This window comes from Erythrolamprus reginae, chromosome 9 (assembly GCF_031021105.1).
Source record: "Erythrolamprus reginae isolate rEryReg1 chromosome 9, rEryReg1.hap1, whole genome shotgun sequence".
Lineage (NCBI taxonomy): Eukaryota > Metazoa > Chordata > Lepidosauria > Squamata > Dipsadidae > Erythrolamprus > Erythrolamprus reginae.
In genome coordinates, this window is record NC_091958.1 from 52,602,311 (window position 1) to 52,623,612 (window position 21,302).

General features: G+C 41.9%; 2 protein-coding genes across 2 annotated transcripts; one reads left to right on the top strand and one right to left on the bottom strand.

The window, feature by feature from the left end:
- Window positions 1-1,570: 1,570 nt before the first annotated feature.
- On the bottom strand, window positions 1,571-10,466 carry LOC139172302 (cleavage and polyadenylation specificity factor subunit 4). The gene is made up of 8 exons (XM_070761266.1): window positions 10,176-10,466; window positions 9,066-9,116; window positions 7,315-7,467; window positions 6,679-6,774; window positions 6,304-6,397; window positions 5,073-5,145; window positions 3,688-3,858; window positions 1,571-2,011 (listed from the first exon to the last, which is right to left on the bottom strand). The coding sequence occupies exons 1-8, from the start codon at window positions 10,276-10,278 to the stop codon at window positions 1,943-1,945; spliced, it is 810 nt and encodes a 269-aa protein (XP_070617367.1). The 5' UTR covers window positions 10,279-10,466; the 3' UTR covers window positions 1,571-1,942.
- Window positions 10,467-10,749: 283 nt separating this feature from the next.
- Window positions 10,750-20,605, top strand: LOC139172303 (pentatricopeptide repeat-containing protein 1, mitochondrial-like). The gene is made up of 9 exons (XM_070761267.1): window positions 10,750-11,048; window positions 12,021-12,648; window positions 13,283-13,423; window positions 13,888-14,106; window positions 14,885-14,986; window positions 15,599-16,342; window positions 18,042-18,158; window positions 18,344-18,526; window positions 20,401-20,605. Exons 2-9 carry the CDS (start codon window positions 12,163-12,165, stop codon window positions 20,584-20,586), a joined length of 2,178 nt encoding a protein of 725 aa, XP_070617368.1. The 5' UTR covers window positions 10,750-11,048; window positions 12,021-12,162; the 3' UTR covers window positions 20,587-20,605.
- The last annotated feature ends 697 nt before the right edge of the window (window positions 20,606-21,302 follow it).

The following is a 21,302-nucleotide window of genomic DNA, read 5'->3' on the forward strand; positions in this document are numbered from 1 at the left end:
TGTCTGGTAGAACTTATTTCAAACAAGAAATAAGACAAATGAGATAAAAAAGGCCTTTCTTTAAAATTATATATAGAAATGACCTTTCTTTAAAATTATAAAAAGTACAGTGATACCTCGTCTTACAAATGCCTCGTCATACAAACTTTTTGAGATACAAACCCGGGGTTTAAGATTTTTTTGCCTCTTCTTACAAACTATTTTCACCTTACAAACCCACCGCCGCCGCTGGGATGCCCCACCTCCGGACTTCCGTTGCCAGCGATGTACCCGTTTTTGCACTGCTGGAATTCCAGAGGCTCCCCTCCATGGGAAACCCCACCACCGGACTTCCGTGTTTTTGTGATGCTGCAGGGGAATCCCAGCAGTGCAAAAACGTGCGCTTCGCTGACAACGGAAGTCGGAGGTGGGGCTTCCCAGAGAGGGGAGCCTCAGTGAAATCTCAGCATCACAAAAACACAGAGGTCCGGAGGTGGGGTTTCAAGGACTTCGGTGTTTTTGCAATGCTGCAATTTCACTGATGCTCCCTTCACTGGGAAACCCCACCTCCAGACTTCCCTAGCCAGCGAAGCGCTTGTTTTTGCAATTCCCCTGCTGGGATTCCCCTACAGTATTGCAAAAACACAGAAGTCCAGAGGTGGGATTTCCCATGGAGGGGAACCTCAGGGGCATCCCAGCAGCGCAAAAACGGGCACTTCGGCTGGTAAAAAGGGTGAATTTTGGGCTTGCACGCATTAATCGCTTTTCCATTGATTCCTATGGGAAACATTGTTTCATCTTACAAACTTTTCACCTTAAGAACCTCGTCCCAGAACCAATTAAGTTTGTAAGACAAGATATCACTGTATAGGAAGATACTAATACTAGCTTCACCAAGATCTGAAACGTTAATCACATTTTTTTTTAATGGCGGGTTTTTTTACTCCGTAAAAAAAGCTAAGCTTTGTTTCTGGAATGCCTAGAAAATATACACCAATTCAGATTCTCAGAATAATTCAGTTTTGTGACTGAAATTAGTCTTAAGTCTAGAGCAACTTAACGACATGACAAAATATTCTGCAGTGAGGATCTTTTTTAAAAAACGGGTTTTTGTCAAGAACTGCAGCTTACTTCTAAACAGGATTCTTTTTCCTTGTTTTCTTTTTTAAGCTTTCAGTTGATTTAAAGATTTTGGATGTCAGAATATTATATTCCTAGGGAACCTTGGATCATTTTTAGTATGCTTTTTTTTTTGTGAGCCGCCCTGAGTCTCCGGAGAGGGGCGGCATACAAGTCTAATAAATCATAATCATAAATCATGCTCCGCAAATGAAAGTTGCATTGCAATGGCACGTAATTTAGATCGCTTCCAAAATGAAGGGAAGATTTGATTTTTCTTCCCCATAAACCTGCTTTTCATAATTTGCCTGCATTTGTTCAGCCACCAACTATCTTAAAATACAAACTGTAGATGTAGACAAATACAAGTGCACCCACTCTTCTGAAGATCAAGATGAATTCCCTCTTGAATTAGCCTTCGTCCCAGACTAGACAAGGAACACAAAGATGGAGAACAAAGCAGAACGGGGCAGTCGCTCACACACACATATTTATCATCTTCTGCCAAGGACTGTTGCAAGAACAGGCTAAACATTTTCGAAGGAGAAAGCTTTCACCCTTTTGAACCAAAAATCCCTATCTCAAATGTTCTTCTTTTAGAAGGCTTGTGTAATTACATTTGCTTCTTCGGGCTGTGAACAAGGAGGCACTACGTTGTAGCCTTAAAAATTAAAACAAGGAAATGCCAAAACAAAAAAGAGGAGTTGCGCATCAAGTGATCCTTTCACTCGGCCAATCCTTTGGTGCAGGTATAAAAAAAAGGTGGTTCGGTCATTCAAGATGATGCTAGAGATAATTCGGCTCGTAAAGATATATATATAAAAAGGCTGGAAAGTCCGTTGGTTCATTGTCCACTAAGGAAAGCCAAGTGTCCTTTGGTACATCTGTTGGCGTAATGTCCTTTTTCACCACACTAAGATAATTGCAAAAAAAAAAAAGTACATATATAACAAGAGATTTTAATGAATCGTTTAATCTGAATATTCACAATTGAAAAAAACTTGCTTTTTCTGAAAGTCCGGAGTTAGAAACATGAACACTTAATTTCAAAATAATCTTAAGTGAAAATCAATTGGAATGTTGCTGTTTTATTTCATGTTTCTATTTGGACAGCATACATGCAGTGGGCATGAAAACATCATATCCATGTGGCTAAATTTGACACTGCCGTAATTACTGAAGAAAAAGCTATGGCATACCACACACTTCCACCTAAATATGTTGATGTTTTCAAGCTAACATTTTCCAGCCCATTCTACTATTAACCTTCATTCTCCATTGTCTATTCCCATGATGGCAAACCTCTGGCATGTGTGCCACAGGTGGCATGTGGAGCCATGTTAGAGGATGTGAGGAATTGCCATATGTCAACTCAGCTGATTTTCGGCTTTGGGAAAGGCTGTTTTTGCTCTCTGGAGGCTTTAGGAGGCTTCCCTGAAGCCTCAGGAAGGCAAAACACAGCCCAACGTGCAAACCAGAAGTTCAGAAAAATGGACTTCGGTTTACCTGTCTGCCCATTTTTCGCCCTCCGGAGGCTTTGGGAAAGCTTCCTGAACCCTCCAAAGGGTTAAAAACGGCTCAACTGGCAAATAGAATTCAGTTTTTCTGAATTACAGTGTTCCCTCGATTTTTGCAGGTTGGAACTTCGCAAAAAGTCTATACCACAGTTTTTCAAAAATATTAATTAAAAAATACTTCACGTTTTGCCCCCCATACTACGGTTTTTCGCACCCGATGACGTCATATCTCATCGCCAAACTTTCATCCGCCTTTAATAAATATTTTTTAATAAACTTTCATAAATAAACATGGTGAGTAATAATGTAAATGGTTGCTAAGGGAATGGGAAATTGTAATTTAGGGGTTTAAAGTGTTAAGGGAAGGCTTGTGATACTATCCATAGCCAAAAATAGTGTATTTACTTCCGCATCTCTACTTTCGACTTTCGCGGGTGGTCTCGGAACGCATCCCCCGCGAAAATTGAGGGAACACTGTACTGCTTTTCCCATAGGGCTGTGTTTGACACTTCGGAGGCTTCAAGGAAGCTTGAAGCCTGGGGATGGCGAAAAACAGCCCGATTTTGTAAATTTGTTTCTGAACAAAAACATTTTGCCATTTTTCATCATCTCTAGGCTTCAGTATGCATTGGAGGGGGGGCAGTGTGAGTTGTGTGCATGCATGTGGGGGGGCGGTGCAGGGATTGTGCACTTGCGCGGGGGAGGGAATGGGTGTGGACATGCATGCGGTAGTGCGTGCGTGAACACCCTTTTGGCACATGAGCAAAAAAAAGGATCAACGTCACTAGTCTGTTCCGTTACAATCCTACACATTTCTTAAAAAGATTCATGGGGGTGGGAGGAATCTTATGCTTGTGTCGCTTTTCACAAAGCCGACAAGTGTGTCATTTCTCAAATTCCACATTCCAGAATCAGATGGGAACATCCCATATTCAGAGAGTGATAACTATGCGCAATTATCGTGTCAGCTCCGGAATTCTTGGTTGGCAAGTGGAAGTGCCCCGATCAGCCTCCCCCTCTCCCTGCACAGCTCATTCCCTCATAAAACTCAGCCTAAGGCAGCCTACCTTACCTTATAACAGGTGACTTGTTCCAGGGGGCGAGGGCCTCTGTTCCCTATGCTGTTGTTTTGGGACTGCATGACCCCAATGACCTGTGGGGTCCTCTGTTGGTTGGGGGAAGACTTCTGACTTGTCAGCTGGATAAGAGAGGATGACCTTTGCAATGGCACGTTGTTGTTTTGCTGGAAAGGAAAAGCAGCCCACATAAATATGTATTACACGCCTTAGCAGCAGTTTTCTCTCCTCGGAGAAGAATCACAAGTGTTGCCCGAGACTTGTGCCTAGGTCGCCAAAAGCAATCCACACCCCACAAAGGTGCCTCATTATAAGCTTACAGTGTAAGTGGAAACTGTCACGCTGTGGGTTGACAGCCTCCAAAGACATCCAGAAACATCCAGTAGTTAAATAGTTAACTCTTGTTTGTTAATGTAGCTCCTCCCTTTCTATGATGTATCCCTGCTTTCCTCACTTCCTTTTCTGTACAGGAAGAGAAGGCAGACACTTTCTTTCTATTCTAGTCTTTACAATGTGAAGACATGCTTTTTGCCTGCTCAAGGCATTATAATCATTTTTTACTTTTCTAATAAAAATAACTTCGTTCAGAAGGTCTCCTCGCAGCTCATTTCCATCGACTCTGTGGTTAGTCTCATTTCAGCTCACGCGGGCTGATCCTACATGAGCTCTTTCCACGACAGAAACATTGTGAATCCTCCCTGTAAATGTGTGGTCCTGGGGCTTATCATGTGGTCAGACTGCCCCCCCCCCCAAAAATCCTTTCAATCTCTACCTCAAAAGCTATTAATCAGAATCGAGCTGGAAGGGACCTTAGAAGTCTTCTAATCCAACCCCCTGCTCAACCTCCTGTTGTAGATGTCATACCAAATGGCTAAGCCATGGAGAAATATCGGAAGCTGAGGAAGCAAGTTGTTGCCACATTTATGCTCATTTTTGCTTGACTCTGCGGCAGCGTAATCAGGTTTTGTTTTTTTTTTTACAAGATTTTTTCCCTGACTTTTAAACATTTTAATAGTTTGGGTTTTTCCCCTGATTTATTCCATTTTTTTCACGAATTCTCTACTAATTCCCCGATATTTCCCAAACTGCCGATATCCTTGATAATTCCCTGAATTGGAATCATCTGTGGTTTTGGCCTATGCTTGCAGTGCCCTTAATTAAAAGCATTACTACCACTACTCCTCTCTGAATGTCAATGGCCCATCTCTTCCCCCTCTGCAAATCAAGTGCCACTATAACAGGAGAAGCCTTTCTAGCATCAACAAATGCACACAGTTGAACTATTCAAACAGACCCGGTTCTCTTTAAGTTAAATTCAAAGGAGAGGAATCTTCAAGCTCGAACGGCCCATCAAAGCAGCTGAAAAAACAGGATGGCTTACTTTTTGTTGTGGCTGCGTTGGAGGCGGCAGTGGCGGCTGCTCTGTCGTTCCCATGGGAAGTTCAAACCGAGGACTGTTTTTTTTCAAAAGAAAAAGGACATATGCGTATGGAAAGATAGGAAGACCAAACTGATAAAAAAAGAAATCCACTATTAGAATCTAATTCTCCCAGGAATACTTTTAAGCTTAAGCCTCAGGAATAAAACCATCTTGAAAATGTGACTTTTTTTTTTTCATGTTATGAAGCAAAGTTCTAGTAATGTGATGGGAATGATGATGTTGTATTACTAATTGTGAAAGCCACGGGAAATCATCGAAACCATCAAAAAGCCAAAGAGTACAGTGGTACCCCTACTTAATAATAACAATAGTAATAATTTAATAGATTTGCATGCCGCCCCTCTCTGAGTTCTTAAGCCTCTACTTAAGAACTTTTCTAGATAAGAACCGGGTGTTCAAGATTTTTTTGCCTCTTCTTAAGAACCATTTTCTACTTAAGAACCCGTGCCTGGAAAAATTTCCCAGGAAATGTGAGAGGGGCACAAAGGCCTGGTCAGTTTCCTGCCATTCCCCCTATAATCCTGGCCATTTTGGGCTTTTCTGGGCTGCCAGAGGAGACTTTCGGTGGCGTTTAAGGAGGCTTTGGCAGCCCAGAGTGAAAGAAGCATTTTCCTTTCTCTGGGCGTTGGAAAGGGAATAAACCTCGGCCAGCACCCAGAGAAAAGAAACACTCCCTTCACTGTTGCCAGCGACTCTCCTCCTCTTCTTCCTCCTCCTCCTTCTCCCACCCAAATTCCGAGCTTTTATTTCTTTCCTAATGGGTTTGCACGCATTATTTGCTTTTACATCGATTCCTATGGGAAAAATTGCTTCTACTTACAAACTTTTCTACTTAAGAACCTGGTCACGGAACGAATTAAGTTCTTAAGTAGCGGTACCACTATATTTTGGATGCAACATCCAGCAAAATACGGCACCCCCCTTCACTTAATCCTCCAAAGAAAAATTGAAGGCAAACGAGGTCCAAGCAGAAAAAGAACATTGTGGCTCCAAAATTTAAGGGACCGGCTTGGACAAAACTCAACAGCACATTTTCACGTGGCTGTTGATGAAAATAGAATCACATGAGACTTAAGCTTAACATTTTGGGAAGAGTTTGAAAGGGGCTCACTCCTATGTGGCTCAATAACATCAGGTGAAGAATTTTAAGACAGGTCTGGGAAATACTCACTGCATGAATTTGCACGCAGGGCCTTCTGGACAGAAGCCTACCAGGTAATTCACACAAATAACACGCCTTGTGTGTCTGTGTCTGCAGAGAGGACCTACAACACAAAAGGCAGGGAATGAAGAAGGACTGGGCAAGACACACAAACCTTTCCCCCCTAATATTAACCTCCCCAAAGGCAAACTGAGATTTCCTAAGTTTTCAAAACAGCAAGAGTGGCCCAAATTCAGACAATTCTCTTTAACTACAATTAAATTCTTCTTCAAAAGGGAAGATAAGTTTTCAAGGAGCCAAATGACAATTCAGAGGTTCTTACAAGCTTGGCCCATCTATATCCAAGACAGCACAGCTATCAACCGTCACAAGTTGAATACCTACCGTGTTTACAGAAACCTCGGTCATACCAAGGGCAGTCTTTGATTTTAGATTCTGGGTCGATGTGCAAGAATGGACACTCCTTGTTGCTGCATTCCCCTGCAACAGACAGTCACCAGATTCAGCCCACCAAGCCGTCAATGCAATTTCACAAACAGTTGCAAAGTGTCGTGACCATCACCTACACCTTTCACCATCAACAGCCTTTTGAAATATAACAATTAATGTGCTAAACCTGCACATATACACATTCCAGAACAAGAGTGTAAAGAAACTAGTGATTTAAACATTAAGAATCATAACAAAAAGTGAAGGCAAGCGCACTATCAGTGCACGACTGACTGCGCACCAATTTGCTCTATTAACATTCATAATATCGACTCAAAATGTCACCAAGGGGCACCACAGAATAATAGCTAGTAGACCAACTTGCAAACCAATGCACCTCTGGTCAAACTCTTATTTCTTCCATCAACATCTCAAATCACTGAAACTTGAGATGGTAAAACTCGTCGTAAAGTTTCCCAGAACAATGGATGAAATGGATTCCACTCTGGTACACTACACAATACACACTCACACCAACACTGCAAAAGTCAGGATTAAATAGCAGCCGTTCATCATTACATTTGCTCTTACCATATTTTGAATAGAAGTAACATTCTGGCATCTTGGTCATGTCATACTCATGCAAGAATTCACACTGGTCCCCTTTTTTGCACAGACCTCGTAACCAGTGTTTACAAACCACTGTCTTTTCACCACTGATGTGCCGGAATGGACACATCCCCCCTGCCAGAGGAAAAAAGAAAGAGATATAAAATCTGGCAAGGAATCAATTCAAAATGCCTGTACGCTACGTTGCTTTAATTTGCAGACTTAAAACACAAGCAAATAACTATAGGTATTTTTAAAAATTATAAGATATTCATTTGGTAAATGCAGCCTCTCTACAATAGAGCCCCTTAGGCTAATATAATGACCAAGAGTTACCATGTTTTAAGACTAATTTGTGCTATGACATCTTGACATATGATTTCTATTCTGACAGCTCAATGTGTACACCAAGGTTTTAAAAATGAGGCTTGGAATCATGGACAATTTCTCCTCCCTTCTCATAAAACATGGTTAATGCACATAACTTGAAAAACTGCCTTATATAAGCATATTATTGTGTCAATTTATGTGACAGAGGTCCTTCTTATATGCATCTTGGAAGAGGGGTCTGCCTTTTATCTACTTTATTGATACTGACTAATTGTTTCATTCTTCCCCTCTGTCCCAAAGATGTCCTTTAACAAGACAACTGGACTTTCTTCTCTTTTTCTTTTGAAGACGTTTCGCTTCTCAGCGAAGAAGCTTCAGCTCTGACTTGGATGGTGTGGAATGGTTATTTGCAAGTTATTAAGGTCATTAAGGAGGTTTATCTGTGTCATCAGGTAAACCTCCTATGAGAAACGAAATATCTTCAAAGAAAAAGTTCCGTTGTCTCTTGAAAAAAGCACCTTTAGGATAACAATGACCTGGATGACTGAAAGTCTCCATAGACCTTGAACAAGTTCTGAAGAAGCTTCTTGGACAATAAAGAAAATCTCTTCAAAGACAAACGAGTTATCTCTTGGGAAATAAAAAAACACCTTTGGCAAAATCATGACCTTGGATGACTGAGAATCTTTACATACACTTAGCTAGATGGCCTCAACAGCTCTCTATTTTTTTTAAAAAAAATATTTTTTATTAAATATAAACATTAAAAAACATTAAAATAAAAACAAACAAAGACAAAACAACACATACATAAATATACATTCCACAACTATAACCTTTCTACGATAAATTGTTCAACGTTAAATGTTCATCTATATGTCATTCACATAAACTGTATTTCCTTTACGGTTTTTATTCATCTGTTAATCACTGTATCTATCCTTTACAATCAAACTTATAAACTCCTATTTTCATTCTTTAACTATACATCAATATATACACCATCATTAACTCCAGTCACCTCTTGAAAAAAGCTGAAAAAAAGTCTTGAATGAGAAGTTAAATGTCTTCAAAAGAAGAGGAAAAAAAGCACCTTTGGGACAACCATGACCTGGATGACTGAGAACCTCCATAGACACTTAACTAGGTGGCCTCAGTGACTCTATAAAAAGGATGCAAATGTCCAGCTCTGTCTGGAAGGAGTATCAATCCTTCCATTCCCCACCACCCAGTCAGAGCTGGATGAGAAGTGAAATGTCCTCAAAAGAAAAAAACAGAAAATCCAGTTGCCTCTTGGGAAAAAAAGCACCTTTGGGACAACCAAGATCTTGGATGACTGAGAATCTCCACAGACCTTCCTCCCCTTTCTTTTTCAGTCTTCCAATAGACGTGCAACTGCTTACCTTTCCCACAGGCTGCCTTTAAAAAGAAATCGCAGACGGCGGCACCCGACTCTGTGGAGAAAGAAGCACAAGGAAGGGCTAAATAATATCGCAGTCACAGGTTAATTTTCCAATGTTTATATTTATATTTAATTGGATTTGTATGCCGCCCCTCTCCGAGGACTCGGGGCCATAGTTCCCTCTAAGCTGAGCAGTGAGCAATGGCTCACTTAAAAATCATCATCAACTCAGAGTTTTTCAATCCTGCCCAGAAGCCGAGAGGGAAAGAGTGAGAGGGAAAGAGTGCCGCCCAGTCCCGAAGGGACTGCCGCTCAGACACTATACTTTTCCGCCCACCCCCCAAAAAAATTAGAGGGAACACTGCTCGGGGCGGCTCGCAGCATGTGCAGAAAAACAAGAATAATAGCAATCCAATTAATACATTAAAAAACAGTCTTTAAAATTCTAATTAAAAAGAAAAATTTTAGATTTTTAATGTTTAGATTTTTAATGATTTTTTAGATATTTGACCATTTTTAATGATTTTTAGATTACAAACATAGAAGATTGACAGCAGAAAACAACCTCCTGGTCCATCTAGTCTCCCCTTATACTATTTCTTGTATTTTATCTTAGGATGGATCTATGTTTATTCCAGGCATGTTTCATTTCAGTTCCTAGGGATTTACCAACTAAGTCTATGGGAGGTTTGTTCCAAGCATTTACGACTCTTTCATTCAAATAATATTTTCTCACGTTACTTCTGATCTTTCCCCCAACTAACCTCAGATTGTGTCCCCTTGTTCTTGTGTTCACTTTCCTATTAAAAACACTTCCCTCCTGAACCTTATTTAACCCTTTCACATATTTAAATGTTTCGATCCTGTCCCCCCTTTTCCTACTGTCCTCCAGACTATACAGATTGAGTTCATTAAGTCTTTCCTGATGATATTTAGATTTTTAATGATTTTTAAATGTTTAATGATTTTTAGATTTTTAGTAATTTTTTAAATTTTAATAATTTTTAGATTTTTGATGATTTTTAGATTTTTGATGATTTTTAGATTTTTGATGATTTTAATGGTGGGGAGGTTGTAAGGAAGCCTCTGGACGAGCCCCCTCCTCACGTACTGTCCATGCCCGGGAAGGGCAGCGGCTGGGCGCCCAGCTGTTGCTCCACCGCGATCTCCAAGTCGAACTTGATGTGGTCCACGTTGGCGATCAGCTCCTGCATGGCGGCGGCGGGGCGGTGAAGGGAGGCCGGCCGAAATACAGGAGCGAAAAAGCGGCCTCGACTCCGTTCGCCGACGGGCGCTGAGGAGAATAATTAAATAAAAAAAAAAAAAGCAGCCCGAGCGCGGCGTGGGGGGCGGGGAAGGAGGGAGAAAGGAGGCACGCGCGCGCAGCCCGGCCGGGCGGGCCAATCAGAAGGCGGCCTTTTCGAGCGCAAGGCAGGCTGGGAGTCGCGCCGAGCGTCGCGTTGGGGCCTGGCCAGGGGTAAGCAAAGTTGGCTCTCCTATGACGTATGGACTTCAACTCCCAGAATTCCTGAGCCAATCATTCTAGCTCAGGAATTCTGGGAGTTGAAGTCCATATATCATAGAGCCAACTTTGCTCAACCCTTGCGTTGGGCCAATGGAGGAGCGACCTCCTCCCCTTTAGGCTGCGGACCAATCCAAAAGAGGCCGGTTCTGATTGGCCGAATGGAGGAAAGGGAGGGGAAGCGGGCCTATCCAGGCGCCGGAGGTCCCTTCCTGAGGAGAAGCTCCGCCTTCTTAGTGGGCGGGGAGAGCAGATGGACAGTAGCGCGCGAGGTGGGGGGTGGGGAGGACGGTTGGAGGCCTGAGTGGACCGCTCTGAGGGGATTTTTTTCCAAAATATAATATTCTAATTATCCCCTCTGTCTATTAATCTGATTTCTCTCCCGCTTTTACTTCAGGAGCTCCTTGCCTGAGCGCTTCTCTATCCGTTTTGTGTGCCTCCCCTCAACAACAGCCCTGCAAGGTAGGCTGCTAGGTCAGGGATAAGAGAGAAAGAAAGCCCGAAGGACAGGTCTCCAGATGTTTGTTGGTTTAGTTAGTTAGTTAGTTAGTTAGTTAGTTAGTTAGTTAGTCAGTCAAGTACGTATTGCTATTATACAAAGATATAACAATGTTTATATGCATGATACTTAAGCATAAAACGAGTCCAAAGACAGGCTACAAAAATGGTGGAAGGTCTTAAGCATAAAATTTATCAGGAAAGACCTAAAGGGGGGGACATGATTGAAACATTTAAATATGTTAAAGGGTTCAATAAGGTTCAGGAGGGAGGTATTTTTAATAGGAAAGTGAACACAAGAACAAGGGGGCACAATCTGAGTAGTAGATGCTTGGAACAAACTTCCAGCAGACGTGGTTGGTAAATCCACAGGAACTGAATTGAAACATACCTGGGATAAACATAGATCCATCCTAAAATAAAATGGACTTCTATGTTTCTAAAATACAGGAAATAATATAAGGGCAGACTAGATGGACCATGAGGTCTTTTTCTGCCGTCAATCTTCTGTGTTTTTATGTTGTGGTGCTCCAACATCGGTGGCTTTATAAGAAAGAGAATAGACAGCCATTTTTCTGAAATCTTATAGTAGGGTATCCTTCTTGAACTAGGGGGCTGAACTAGATGACCATCAAGGTCCCTTCCAGCTCTAATCTGTTTGATTGATTGGTTAGTCAGCGGAATGGGTCACCTTCAGAAGTTGTGGATGCTCCCTCAACTCTTAGCTTTTAAAGAAGAGACTGGACAGCTGTTTTTCTGAAATGGTATAGGGTCCCCTCCTTGAGCCTGAGGCTGGACTAGATGACCTTCAAGGTTCCTTCCAGCTCGATTCTGATTCTTTTCCCTCAGGAGTTTAGAAGAAGTGTGATTTTTTTAAAAACCTGATTCAAATGCCTGTAAAGATTTTCATTCCACCATTAATGTTTTTATTTGTAGGATGGCTCCTGCAAAATGTATCCTTGCTACTTCGGATGATTTTCCCAGGGCAAACAGATGATGCTTTTAAGATGCAATCTTAATTCCCTGGATCTGGATTTCAGTCCCCTCGTCTGGAGTTAAGAGAGAGAAAGGCGAAATTATGACGGTTTCTCAGCGGATGTGCCGGGGCTTCTCTGCAATATTTACCCAGAAAGGGTCTGTCTGTCCTTGGATTTGTTCTATTCGCCGTTTCAGAGACATTCCTGGAAGAAAAAAATGGATATGGCCACCAAGCCTACAATCCACAGCTTTTCTGGACCGGAGGCTGATTAGCACCTCGCTGCCAGTCTATAAATTACACAACAGAGATCTGGAGGAGATGGCCCAATCGTCAGAAGCGCTTTCTAAAGATGAGGAAGAAGAGGAGAAATTTGATGCTGATGAAAGCTTTGGGTTGTTAACTCAGAAATATCCTCCCAAGCCCTTTTCTCAGAAGGCTTCGACTGATTCTCACAACTTACGACTCCAAGCCAAAAAAGAGGAGGAAGAAGAGGAGGAGGAGCTAGAAATAAAACCCAGATGGGGTCCAAGAAATACTCCATACTGGTATTTTTTGCAGTGCAAAGCATTGATAAAGGAAAATAAGGTAATTACCGTGGCTATGTTGTGCCTTTTAAAAAAAGATGGGGATGGAGGGTGTAATGGACAAGGAAAGATCTCTTTGTTTATTGATTTATCGCTATGCTTTTAAAATAATGAAGATTTTCTGCATTATTTTAAAAGCAGCTTAAGGTGACAAAGCGTTCCTAATATTCATTCCTCCTATTTTGTGCCCAAAATGTAGTCACGTGACCCCAGATGGTGCGGTGGCCTAGAAGTGGAGCTCCTGCCTCATGATCAGGAGGCTGTGAGTTCAATCCTAGGTAGAGGCAGATATTTCTCTCTGGGCACACTAAGATTATCTGCTGATCAAAACTTCCCATTGGTGACAGAAAGGGCATTGGCTAGTAAAACACTACGCTAGCTACATTCACTTGCTCAGACTCCACCACACAATGGATTATTATAAAATGAAGATGATGTGTGCGGGGAAATGGATTATTAAGTTTTTCAGCTGCTCCTTCATAACTTTTAAGCGGTTGCTAAGCAATCCATTGTTAAGCGAGGATTACCTGTATTTACCCCAAATTTGTGTGGTTTTGGTAGTTCGGACTTCCTGACCTTGTTGAGCTTTGTGGAGTTTTGCAGTTAACCCTCTTCCTTAACCCTCTTCTCTGCAGCTTGCTGAGGCTCTCGAGCTCTTTGAGGTACAGATGCTGAAGGAAGAACGTCTCTGGCCCGAAGAGTTCAACTACACGGTGCTGATTGGTGGATGTGGCAGGGTTGGGTACCTGAAGAAGGCCTTAAAGCTCTACAATGATGTAAATATCCCAGGTTTCTTTCAAAGGGATTTTTAGTCGGGGGGTGGGGGGTGGAGGGGCTTGATTAAAATGAATAAGAAACAAAATGGCTGATTTAAATCCGTGATTGGAGGGATCCAGTTCAATTGGGAACCTTCATTGATGTGTCGTTTCGCACTGAAGCTCCCGCCTATATTTCCTAAACAACACTGCAACACTTTGCAGTGCCAACACTGCATTTCTGTTATTCCTTCAGTTTGACATCCATTTTTTTGTGTTATGCTCTTTTTTCTTATCTGTTGAGGAAGTTTTTACAATATTCCCCCACAGCAACCCTTTCTAAGTTTGTGGACGTAAATGATGCCCAGCTTTACAAATAACTACAAAAAGCCCCCATGCTAAATGATGTGTTGAAGCAAAGATGATGGATTTCCTTAGTTGTTTTTTTGCTGAAACTTTGGTCTTGTTACGTTATGGGGAGACAGATGAAAAAGCGAGACCTGACGCCTACGATTGCCACGTACACGGCCCTCTTCAACGCCTGCGCAGAGACGCCCTGGAAAGACAGTGGTCTGCAGAGCGCCCTTAAGTTACGACAGGAACTGATCCAAAAAGGCATAGAGTTGAATCCACCTGCGTATCGCGCTTTATTGAAATGCTGTGCTTTGTGTTCGGATCTCCACATGTGCTTTGATATATTAAAGGTAAAAAGGGGGGAAAGGGGATTATTGGTATAAATTTATAATTCTTCACAAAATTGTACCTATCAGCTGCCTTAGAAACCTCATACTCAAAATATGACATAAATCATCATAATAATAATTTATATGCTGTTTGACTCTAGATATAAATAAACCATGTAATGTTCCTCAGAAGCTTAACAAGGAGAAATTCTGAGGTTGCAGTTGGAACAATGGTTGTTAAGAAATATATCCTTGGGAATTCATTGTTTCTTCATCAACTTTGGAATAGTCTGTATAAAGTAGAACAGAGACTTTTGGTTGTTGCAAACAATTGGTTGGTGGGTTCCTAGAAATGGGCTGATTTTTTTCCACCTAGTCATCACAAGATTAAAATTATGGCAGGATTTACATGTTGAAGTATAGCCACCTATCAGGTTTATAAAATATCCCTGCTTCACAAAACATACTAAGCTAAAACCAAATACTGTAAATGTGGTAGTTTAGTAGAGTTGGTGGAAACAGTCAAGATGGTATTTTGTTGTCTAAGGCAGTGTTTTCACTGGCTGGGGAATTCTGGGAGTTGAAGTCCAAATATCTTCAAGTTGCCAAGGTTGGGAAACACTGGTCTAAGGCACAACAGTTTCAGATCTACAGGTGACCATAGCCTTAATTTTTATCCTTTAATTATGTATGACAAATTTCTGTTTCCTTGGAATGCTATATTTGCATTACAGAGCAACTGATCTTTTGGTACCTGTTTATATTGAAGACTAATTACAGAATCCTTAACTTTCCTCAGGAAATGGTGGCAAAAGGCCATCAAATCACCATGGATACTTTCAACATCCTGCTCATGGGATGCATAAACGACAAGGAGAACGGGTTCCGCTATGCTTTACAGGTCTGTTCCGCCCTTTCCCGGTGCATGCTGACTGGGGAATTCTGGGAGCTGAAGTCCATCCCTCCTAAACACTAACTCAGATGGATGTGTATAAGTTAATGACCTATAAAGTCCTTCATGGCACCGGACCAGAATATCTCCGGGACCGCCTTCTGCCGCACAAATCCCAGCGACCAGTTAGGTCCCACAGAGTTGGCCTTCTCCGGGTCCCGTCAACTAAACAATGTCGTTTGGCGGGACCCAGGGGAAGAGCCTTCTCTGTGGCGGCCCCGACCCTTTGGAACCAACTCCCCCCAGATATCAGAGTTGCCCCCACCCTCCTCGCCTTTCGTAAGCTCCTTAAAACCCACCTCTGTCGTCAGGCATGGGGGAATTGACATTTTCCCTCCCCCTAGGCTTATAAAATTTATGTATGGTATGCTAGTATGTATGATTGGTTTTTAAATTGGGGTTTTTTAAATTAACTTAAATATTAGATTTGTTTACATTGTGTTATTATTGCTGTGAGCCGCCCCGAGTCTGCGGAGAGGGGCGGCATACAAATCTGATTAATAAATAATAAATAAATAAATAAATAATAATGATCGGTACTGTCGTTGTTTTTTAAAACAGGTTTGGCAGCAGATGGCCAAGCTGAACCTCAAACCTGACCTGTACACTTACAATTTGATGCTGTCAGCTGCCAAATACTGTGGCATCGGTGACCCCGAGTTGGCTTCTAAATTGCTACTAAGACCCTCAGAGAAACGTCCGACTCACCTGAGGCTGAATGCTGGCAGGGAGCAAGGCACAAAAGGTCAGAGAAAGAAAAGAGCCATCGTTCTGGCTTCCATGTTATCGGATGTCGAAGCCCTGGAACAAAACATGTTCCTAGGAGACGGTCCTAAAACGGAGAAGCCTGATAGAAACCGAGCAGATGCCAAGCCGGAGTCAAGCGATCACTCCGATTTATCAGACTGCGATAGAGACAGGAGTTTGGTGATCTCTTATCAGAACCAGCTGGTTCCGGAACCAAGAGCAGGAAACTCCTCCTCGGAGCCTGCCATCCCCTCCCCTAACTTGCTGGATTTGCAGAGCCTGGCCCCACACGTGGTTTCCTTGGGGACGGTGGCTACGCCTTCCGACCGACTGGCTCTGATGGGGAACATGGAAGGCTTCTTAAAAAAAATGAAGGACGACAAGGTGGCCGTGAACATCCGGACGTTCGTATTGCTGGCCGAAAACGTGGAAGTCAACAGCCCATCAGAATCGTCCTTGCTGGCCGTCATGAAGGAGAACGACGTGAAACCAGACGTGGCTTTTTTTAATACGTTGATCAGGAAAAAGAGCAAGAAAGCCAATCTGGAGGCGGCAAAGGTGAGATCGCCCCTTTCTGGGTGTGGATCACTATTACGGGAGCATTTGCATCAGCCAAATTCAGCTTTTTGGAGCTTTTAAAATGAATTAATTTGATTTTTTTTTAAAAAAAATCTCACATGTATTACTTTGTAAATAACTAAAAGCGACCAGATTATCTCAGGGACCGCCTTCTGCCGCACGAATCCCAGCGGCCAGTTAGGTCCCACAGAGTGGGTCTTCTCCGGGTCCCGTCAACTAAACAATGCCGCTTGGCGGGACCCAGGGGAAGAGCCTTCTCTGTGGCCGCCCCGGCCCTCTGGAACCAACTCCCCCCAAAGATTAGAATTGCCCCCACCCTCCTTGCCTTTCGTAAGCTACTTAAAACCCACCTCTGCCACCAGGCATGTGGGAATTAAGACTTCTTTTCCCCCTAGGCCGTTACAACTATATACATGGTATGTTGGTATGTATGTTTGGTTTTTATATGTTAAGGGGTTTTAATTTGCTTTTAGTATTGGATTTTATTGTATATTGTTCATGATTGTTGTTAGCCGCCCCGAGTTTTCGGAGAGGGGCAGCATATAAATCCAATAAAACTTGAAACTTGAAACTTGAAAAATGCGCAATATTCCATTGGCCTCTTATTTTCTCCACGAGAACAATCCTGTGGAGGTGGCTGGGCTCAAAGAAAAGTGGCCGGCCACCCAGCTTGAAAGCCTAATGCAGGATTAGAACTCACAGCTTTTCCTGGTTTCTGATGCCCTGATGCTTTAACCACTAGGTCAAACTGCCTATCTTTCTAAGACTTTCATCCCTGATTTCTTTTTAGGCCAACGCTACAACGATATGTTAGAAAGGTCAGCTTCACCTGGAGTTCTCACATATTTTTGAGAACGTATCACATTTTTCGGAATTATTATTTTTATTATTTATTAGATTTGTATGCCGCCCCTCTCCGTAGACTCGGGGCGGCTCACAGCAATAATAAAGACGATTTAGTGTTGAAAAAACACTAAAAACCCCATTATTAAGAGCAAACATACACACAAACATACCATGTATAAACTGTATAGGCCCGGGGGAGATGTCTCAATTCCCCCATGCCTGACGGCAGAGGTGGGTTTTAAGGAGTTTGCGAAAGGCAAGGAGGGTGGGGGCAATTCTAATCTCCGTGGGGAGCTGGTTCCAGAGGGTTGGGGCCACCACAGAGAAGGCTCTTCCCCTGGGTCCCGCCAGACGACATTGTTTAGTCGAAGGGACCCGGAGAAGGCCAACTCTGTGGGACCTAACCGGTCGCTGGGATTCGTGCGGCAGAAGGTGGTCCCGGAGGTATTCTGGTCCGATGCACCGGAGTATAAGACATATCTTAGTTTTGGGGAGGAAAATAGGGGGGGGGGAATCTACCTACCAGGTATTCACCTGGCTAGCATCCTTAATCTGGTCACCTTCAGCACATTATTTTATCCCCTGGTTAGGGCTGAAAAAAATCTTCAGAGGGAGTAGAATGAATACAAGCCTGTAAAAACTTGCGGTTGGAAAAAAACGTTGGAGAGTAGCAATGAAAAAATCCTGCAAGCCAGGAAGATTGTTAGCACTTTGTTAGGCTGGGGAAAAAAGGTTTTTAAAACTTTCCACCCTCTCGTGGGGGGAAGCTGCGTCTTATACTCCAAGGAATATGGTATATACAGCCCTGCTTAACATCTTTTTTAATTTACAGACCTTGCTGCCTTTAATGCTGCAAAACGGACTTTCGCCAGACCTGTACACATTTTGTAACTTAGCCATTGCCTGCCGCAAATATAAAGAAGGGATGCAGCTCCTGTCAGACATGAAGGTACAAAACAATCCACCTCTGAGTAAGTTAAATTCAAAATTTTGAGGCGCTAATATTTTCTGCCTTGAAATATTTGCTGTAGCTTCAATCTTTGTCTAGATTCGAACCAAGACAGAGAGATGTTCTTTTTTTCACAACTGCCTTGGTTTCAAATGTTTTGAAGTCTTTTTCTGCATCCGTTTCAGCTGTCTGGAATAAAACCCAACGTGCAAATCTACGGCGCATTGATAAACGCAGCGGTGAGGCGACTGAATTACACTTACCTCGTAGAGATCCTTAAAGACATGAGCAGGAATCAGGTGGCTCCAAATGAATTTATTGTTAACATGCTGGAGTTTGCAGCCCAGTATCCTCCTAATTATGATAAGGTAAGATTATCCTCTGCCTTTTGTGTTGGTGTAAATTTGAGCTTCAGTGGATTTAAGTCACTAAAACGTTAGAAACTTAAAACTTCTTAGATAAAATGTTTGGAAGGTGTTACATTGCTATGGGTGTTAAAACTGAGTTAGGCATATTTGATTGAAAAGTTAAATGCTCACTTTAAGCTTCCCTTCCAAAGAAAACCCCACTCATAGAAACATAGAAGACTGACGGCAGAAAAAGACCTCATGGTCCATCTAGTCTGCCCTTATACTATTTCCTGTATTTTATCTTAGCATGGATATATGTTTATCCCAGGCATGTTTAAATTCAGTTACTGTGGATTTACCAACCACGTCTGCTGGAAGTTTGTTCCAAGAATCTACTACTCTTTTAGTAAAATAATATTTTCTCATGTTGCTTTTGATCTTTCCCCCAACTAACTTCAGATTGTGTCCCCTTGTTCTTGTGTTCACTTTCCTATTAAAAACACTTCCCTCCTGAACCTTATTTAACCCTTTAACATATTTAAATGTTTCAATCATGTCCCCCCTTTTCCTTCTGTCCTCCAGACTATACAGATTGAGTTCATGAAGTCTTTCCTGATACGTTTTATGCTTAAGACCTTCCACCCTTTTTGTAGCCCGTCTTTGGACCCGTTCAATTTTGTCAATATCTTTTTGTAGGTGAGGTCTCCAGAACTGGACATAGTATTCCAAATGTGGTCTCACCAGCGCTCTATATAAGGGAATCACAATCTCTCTCTTCCTGCTTGTTATACCTCTAGCTATGCAGCCAAGCATCCTACTTGCTTTTCCTACCGCCCGACCACACTGCTCACCCATTTGGAGACTGTCAGAAATCATGACCCGTAAATCCTTCTCAAGTTTTTGCTAACACAGAACTACCAATTCAATACTCAGATTGAGGATTCCTTTTCCTCAAGTGCATTATTTTACATTTGGAAACATTAAACTGTAGTTTCCATTGCTTTGACCATTTATCTAGTAAAGCTCAATCATTTACCATATTACAGACCCCTCCAGGAATATCAACCCTACTGCACACTTTAGAGTCATCGGCAAATAGGCAAACCTTCCCTACCAAACCTTCATGCTTTTATTCATATAATTAACTGATGCGGACGATGGCTTATCCTTGTGAGTTCTAATACAGTTAGTCCTCAACTTACAACCACAACTGAACTCAAATGTGATGTTAGGTGAGACTTTTTAGTGAGTTTTGACTTGACAATGAAACGTAATCTGAAGGACCGCTTGCAGTCATGTTCAGAGAGTCCTCGACTTGTGAAAATCAGAGAAGCCCAAATTTCTGTTGTTAAGTTCTGTCCCGTTTTAGGATCTTTCCTGCCAGTTGTTAAGAGAATCACCGCAGTTGTTAGTCACGCAGTTGTTACATGAATCTGGTTTCCCCATTGACTTTGCTTGTCAGGTCACAAAAGGGGATCCCACAGGACCTCAGGGCTCTACAGCCGTCATAACTATGACCCAATTGCCAAACATACGAATTTGGATCAAATGACCATGAATGGATACTGCAAAGGTCGTCAAGTGTGGAAGACCCATCATAAGTCACTTTTTCAGGGATGGTTTTAAACTTGGAACGGTCACTGAATCCATTATTTTGAGTCAAGGACTACCTGGACAGGGTATTGTCCATGAAACTGCTAGGAGCAATACTTGAATCCAAGGAGACCTCTTTCCAGTTGGGAGGACATTAACAACAAAAACTGGCTCATAAGTTTCAAATTTGTCTGCCTATCATTGGATGTAAGAGAGCCTCATGCCATCCTGCCTGCCAAGACTCCATTTCCGATGCAAGGAGTGCTTTTAATAAGTTGCATTTGTTTTACTTCTTGCAGTACCAGAAAAAGGATCATTATCTAGAGAAAATTGATGGCTTCCGAGATTTCTATTTCCGTTGGCTCAAGTGGATGCCCGGGCAAGAAACACCACACCCTTGGACAAGATACCAATATAAGAATTTGGCACAAAGCAAAGGTGGCACCAAGCTGGAACAGGATCCAGACAGCCAGGAGCTAAAATAAAGCAAATATTGGCCATTCATTATGACTTGCTGTCTTGTTTTTAAAATTTCTTTTAATTCTATACGTATCTGTTCACATGAAGCTTAAATTAACCCCTATATGTGTATACAATTGCAACCCAGATTTATCTGGAACAGTAATATATACTGTTGAATAAATAACATTTAATATTATAGGTGATTGTCCTATTGTCCTGTTCACACTCTAAAGGAAAGTTTAGTCTTGTTTTGTGATTGTGTTGTTCTGTCTCTTTCTAAGCCAATTTGTTAGCTAGCATGGGGAATTCTGGAAGTTGAAGTCCATACATCTTCAAGTCACCAAGATTGAGACAAAATGGTTATAACTCTTCAAAGGAAAATTAGAAACCTAAAATCGCTAAGGAAAATTGTAATGCTGAGCAACATTTGCTGCAAAAATTGGACTTCAGTAAAGATTCCCAAAGCAAGGAATATTTTCTACCCTTTCACTATCCTGGAATATCCATACAGCTGTCCACGTAATTGAAAAGGGACAATTAGTTTTTTAATATGGCATATAGCATTTTGTTTTAGCTCCCTGGTTTCTTTGCTTGAAACAGGAGTTGTTCATTTCTAAGAATACTACATTTACTGATGATCAGTGTGTATCAGTGATCCGCCATATTTTCAAATCGTTCAAAAATAAAGTAGTGCTTAGTCTTTTTATTTTTTTGCTAGAACACATAAATAATTTTTAAA

What these genes read in the sequence shown, in the direction of transcription:
- LOC139172302 (XM_070761266.1), bottom strand. Translation starts at nt 10,278, where the DNA reads ATGCAGGAGCTGATCGCCAACGTGGACCACATCAAGTTCGACTTGGAG. An exon ending in GCCCTTCCCGGGCATGGACA is followed by an intron (nt 9,117 to 10,175) that starts GTACGTGAGGAG and finishes CTTTCTCCACAG; the next exon opens with AGTCGGGTGCCGCCGTCTGC. An exon ending in TTACTTCTATTCAAAATATG is followed by an intron (nt 6,775 to 7,314) that starts GTAAGAGCAAAT and finishes TGTCTGTTGCAG; the next exon opens with GGGAATGCAGCAACAAGGAG.
- LOC139172303 (XM_070761267.1), top strand. Translation starts at nt 12,163, where the DNA reads ATGACGGTTTCTCAGCGGATGTGCCGGGGCTTCTCTGCAATATTTACC. An exon ending in GGTTCCGCTATGCTTTACAG is followed by an intron (nt 14,987 to 15,598) that starts GTCTGTTCCGCC and finishes TTTTTAAAACAG; the next exon opens with GTTTGGCAGCAGATGGCCAA. An exon ending in AGCTCCTGTCAGACATGAAG is followed by an intron (nt 18,159 to 18,343) that starts GTACAAAACAAT and finishes CATCCGTTTCAG; the next exon opens with CTGTCTGGAATAAAACCCAA.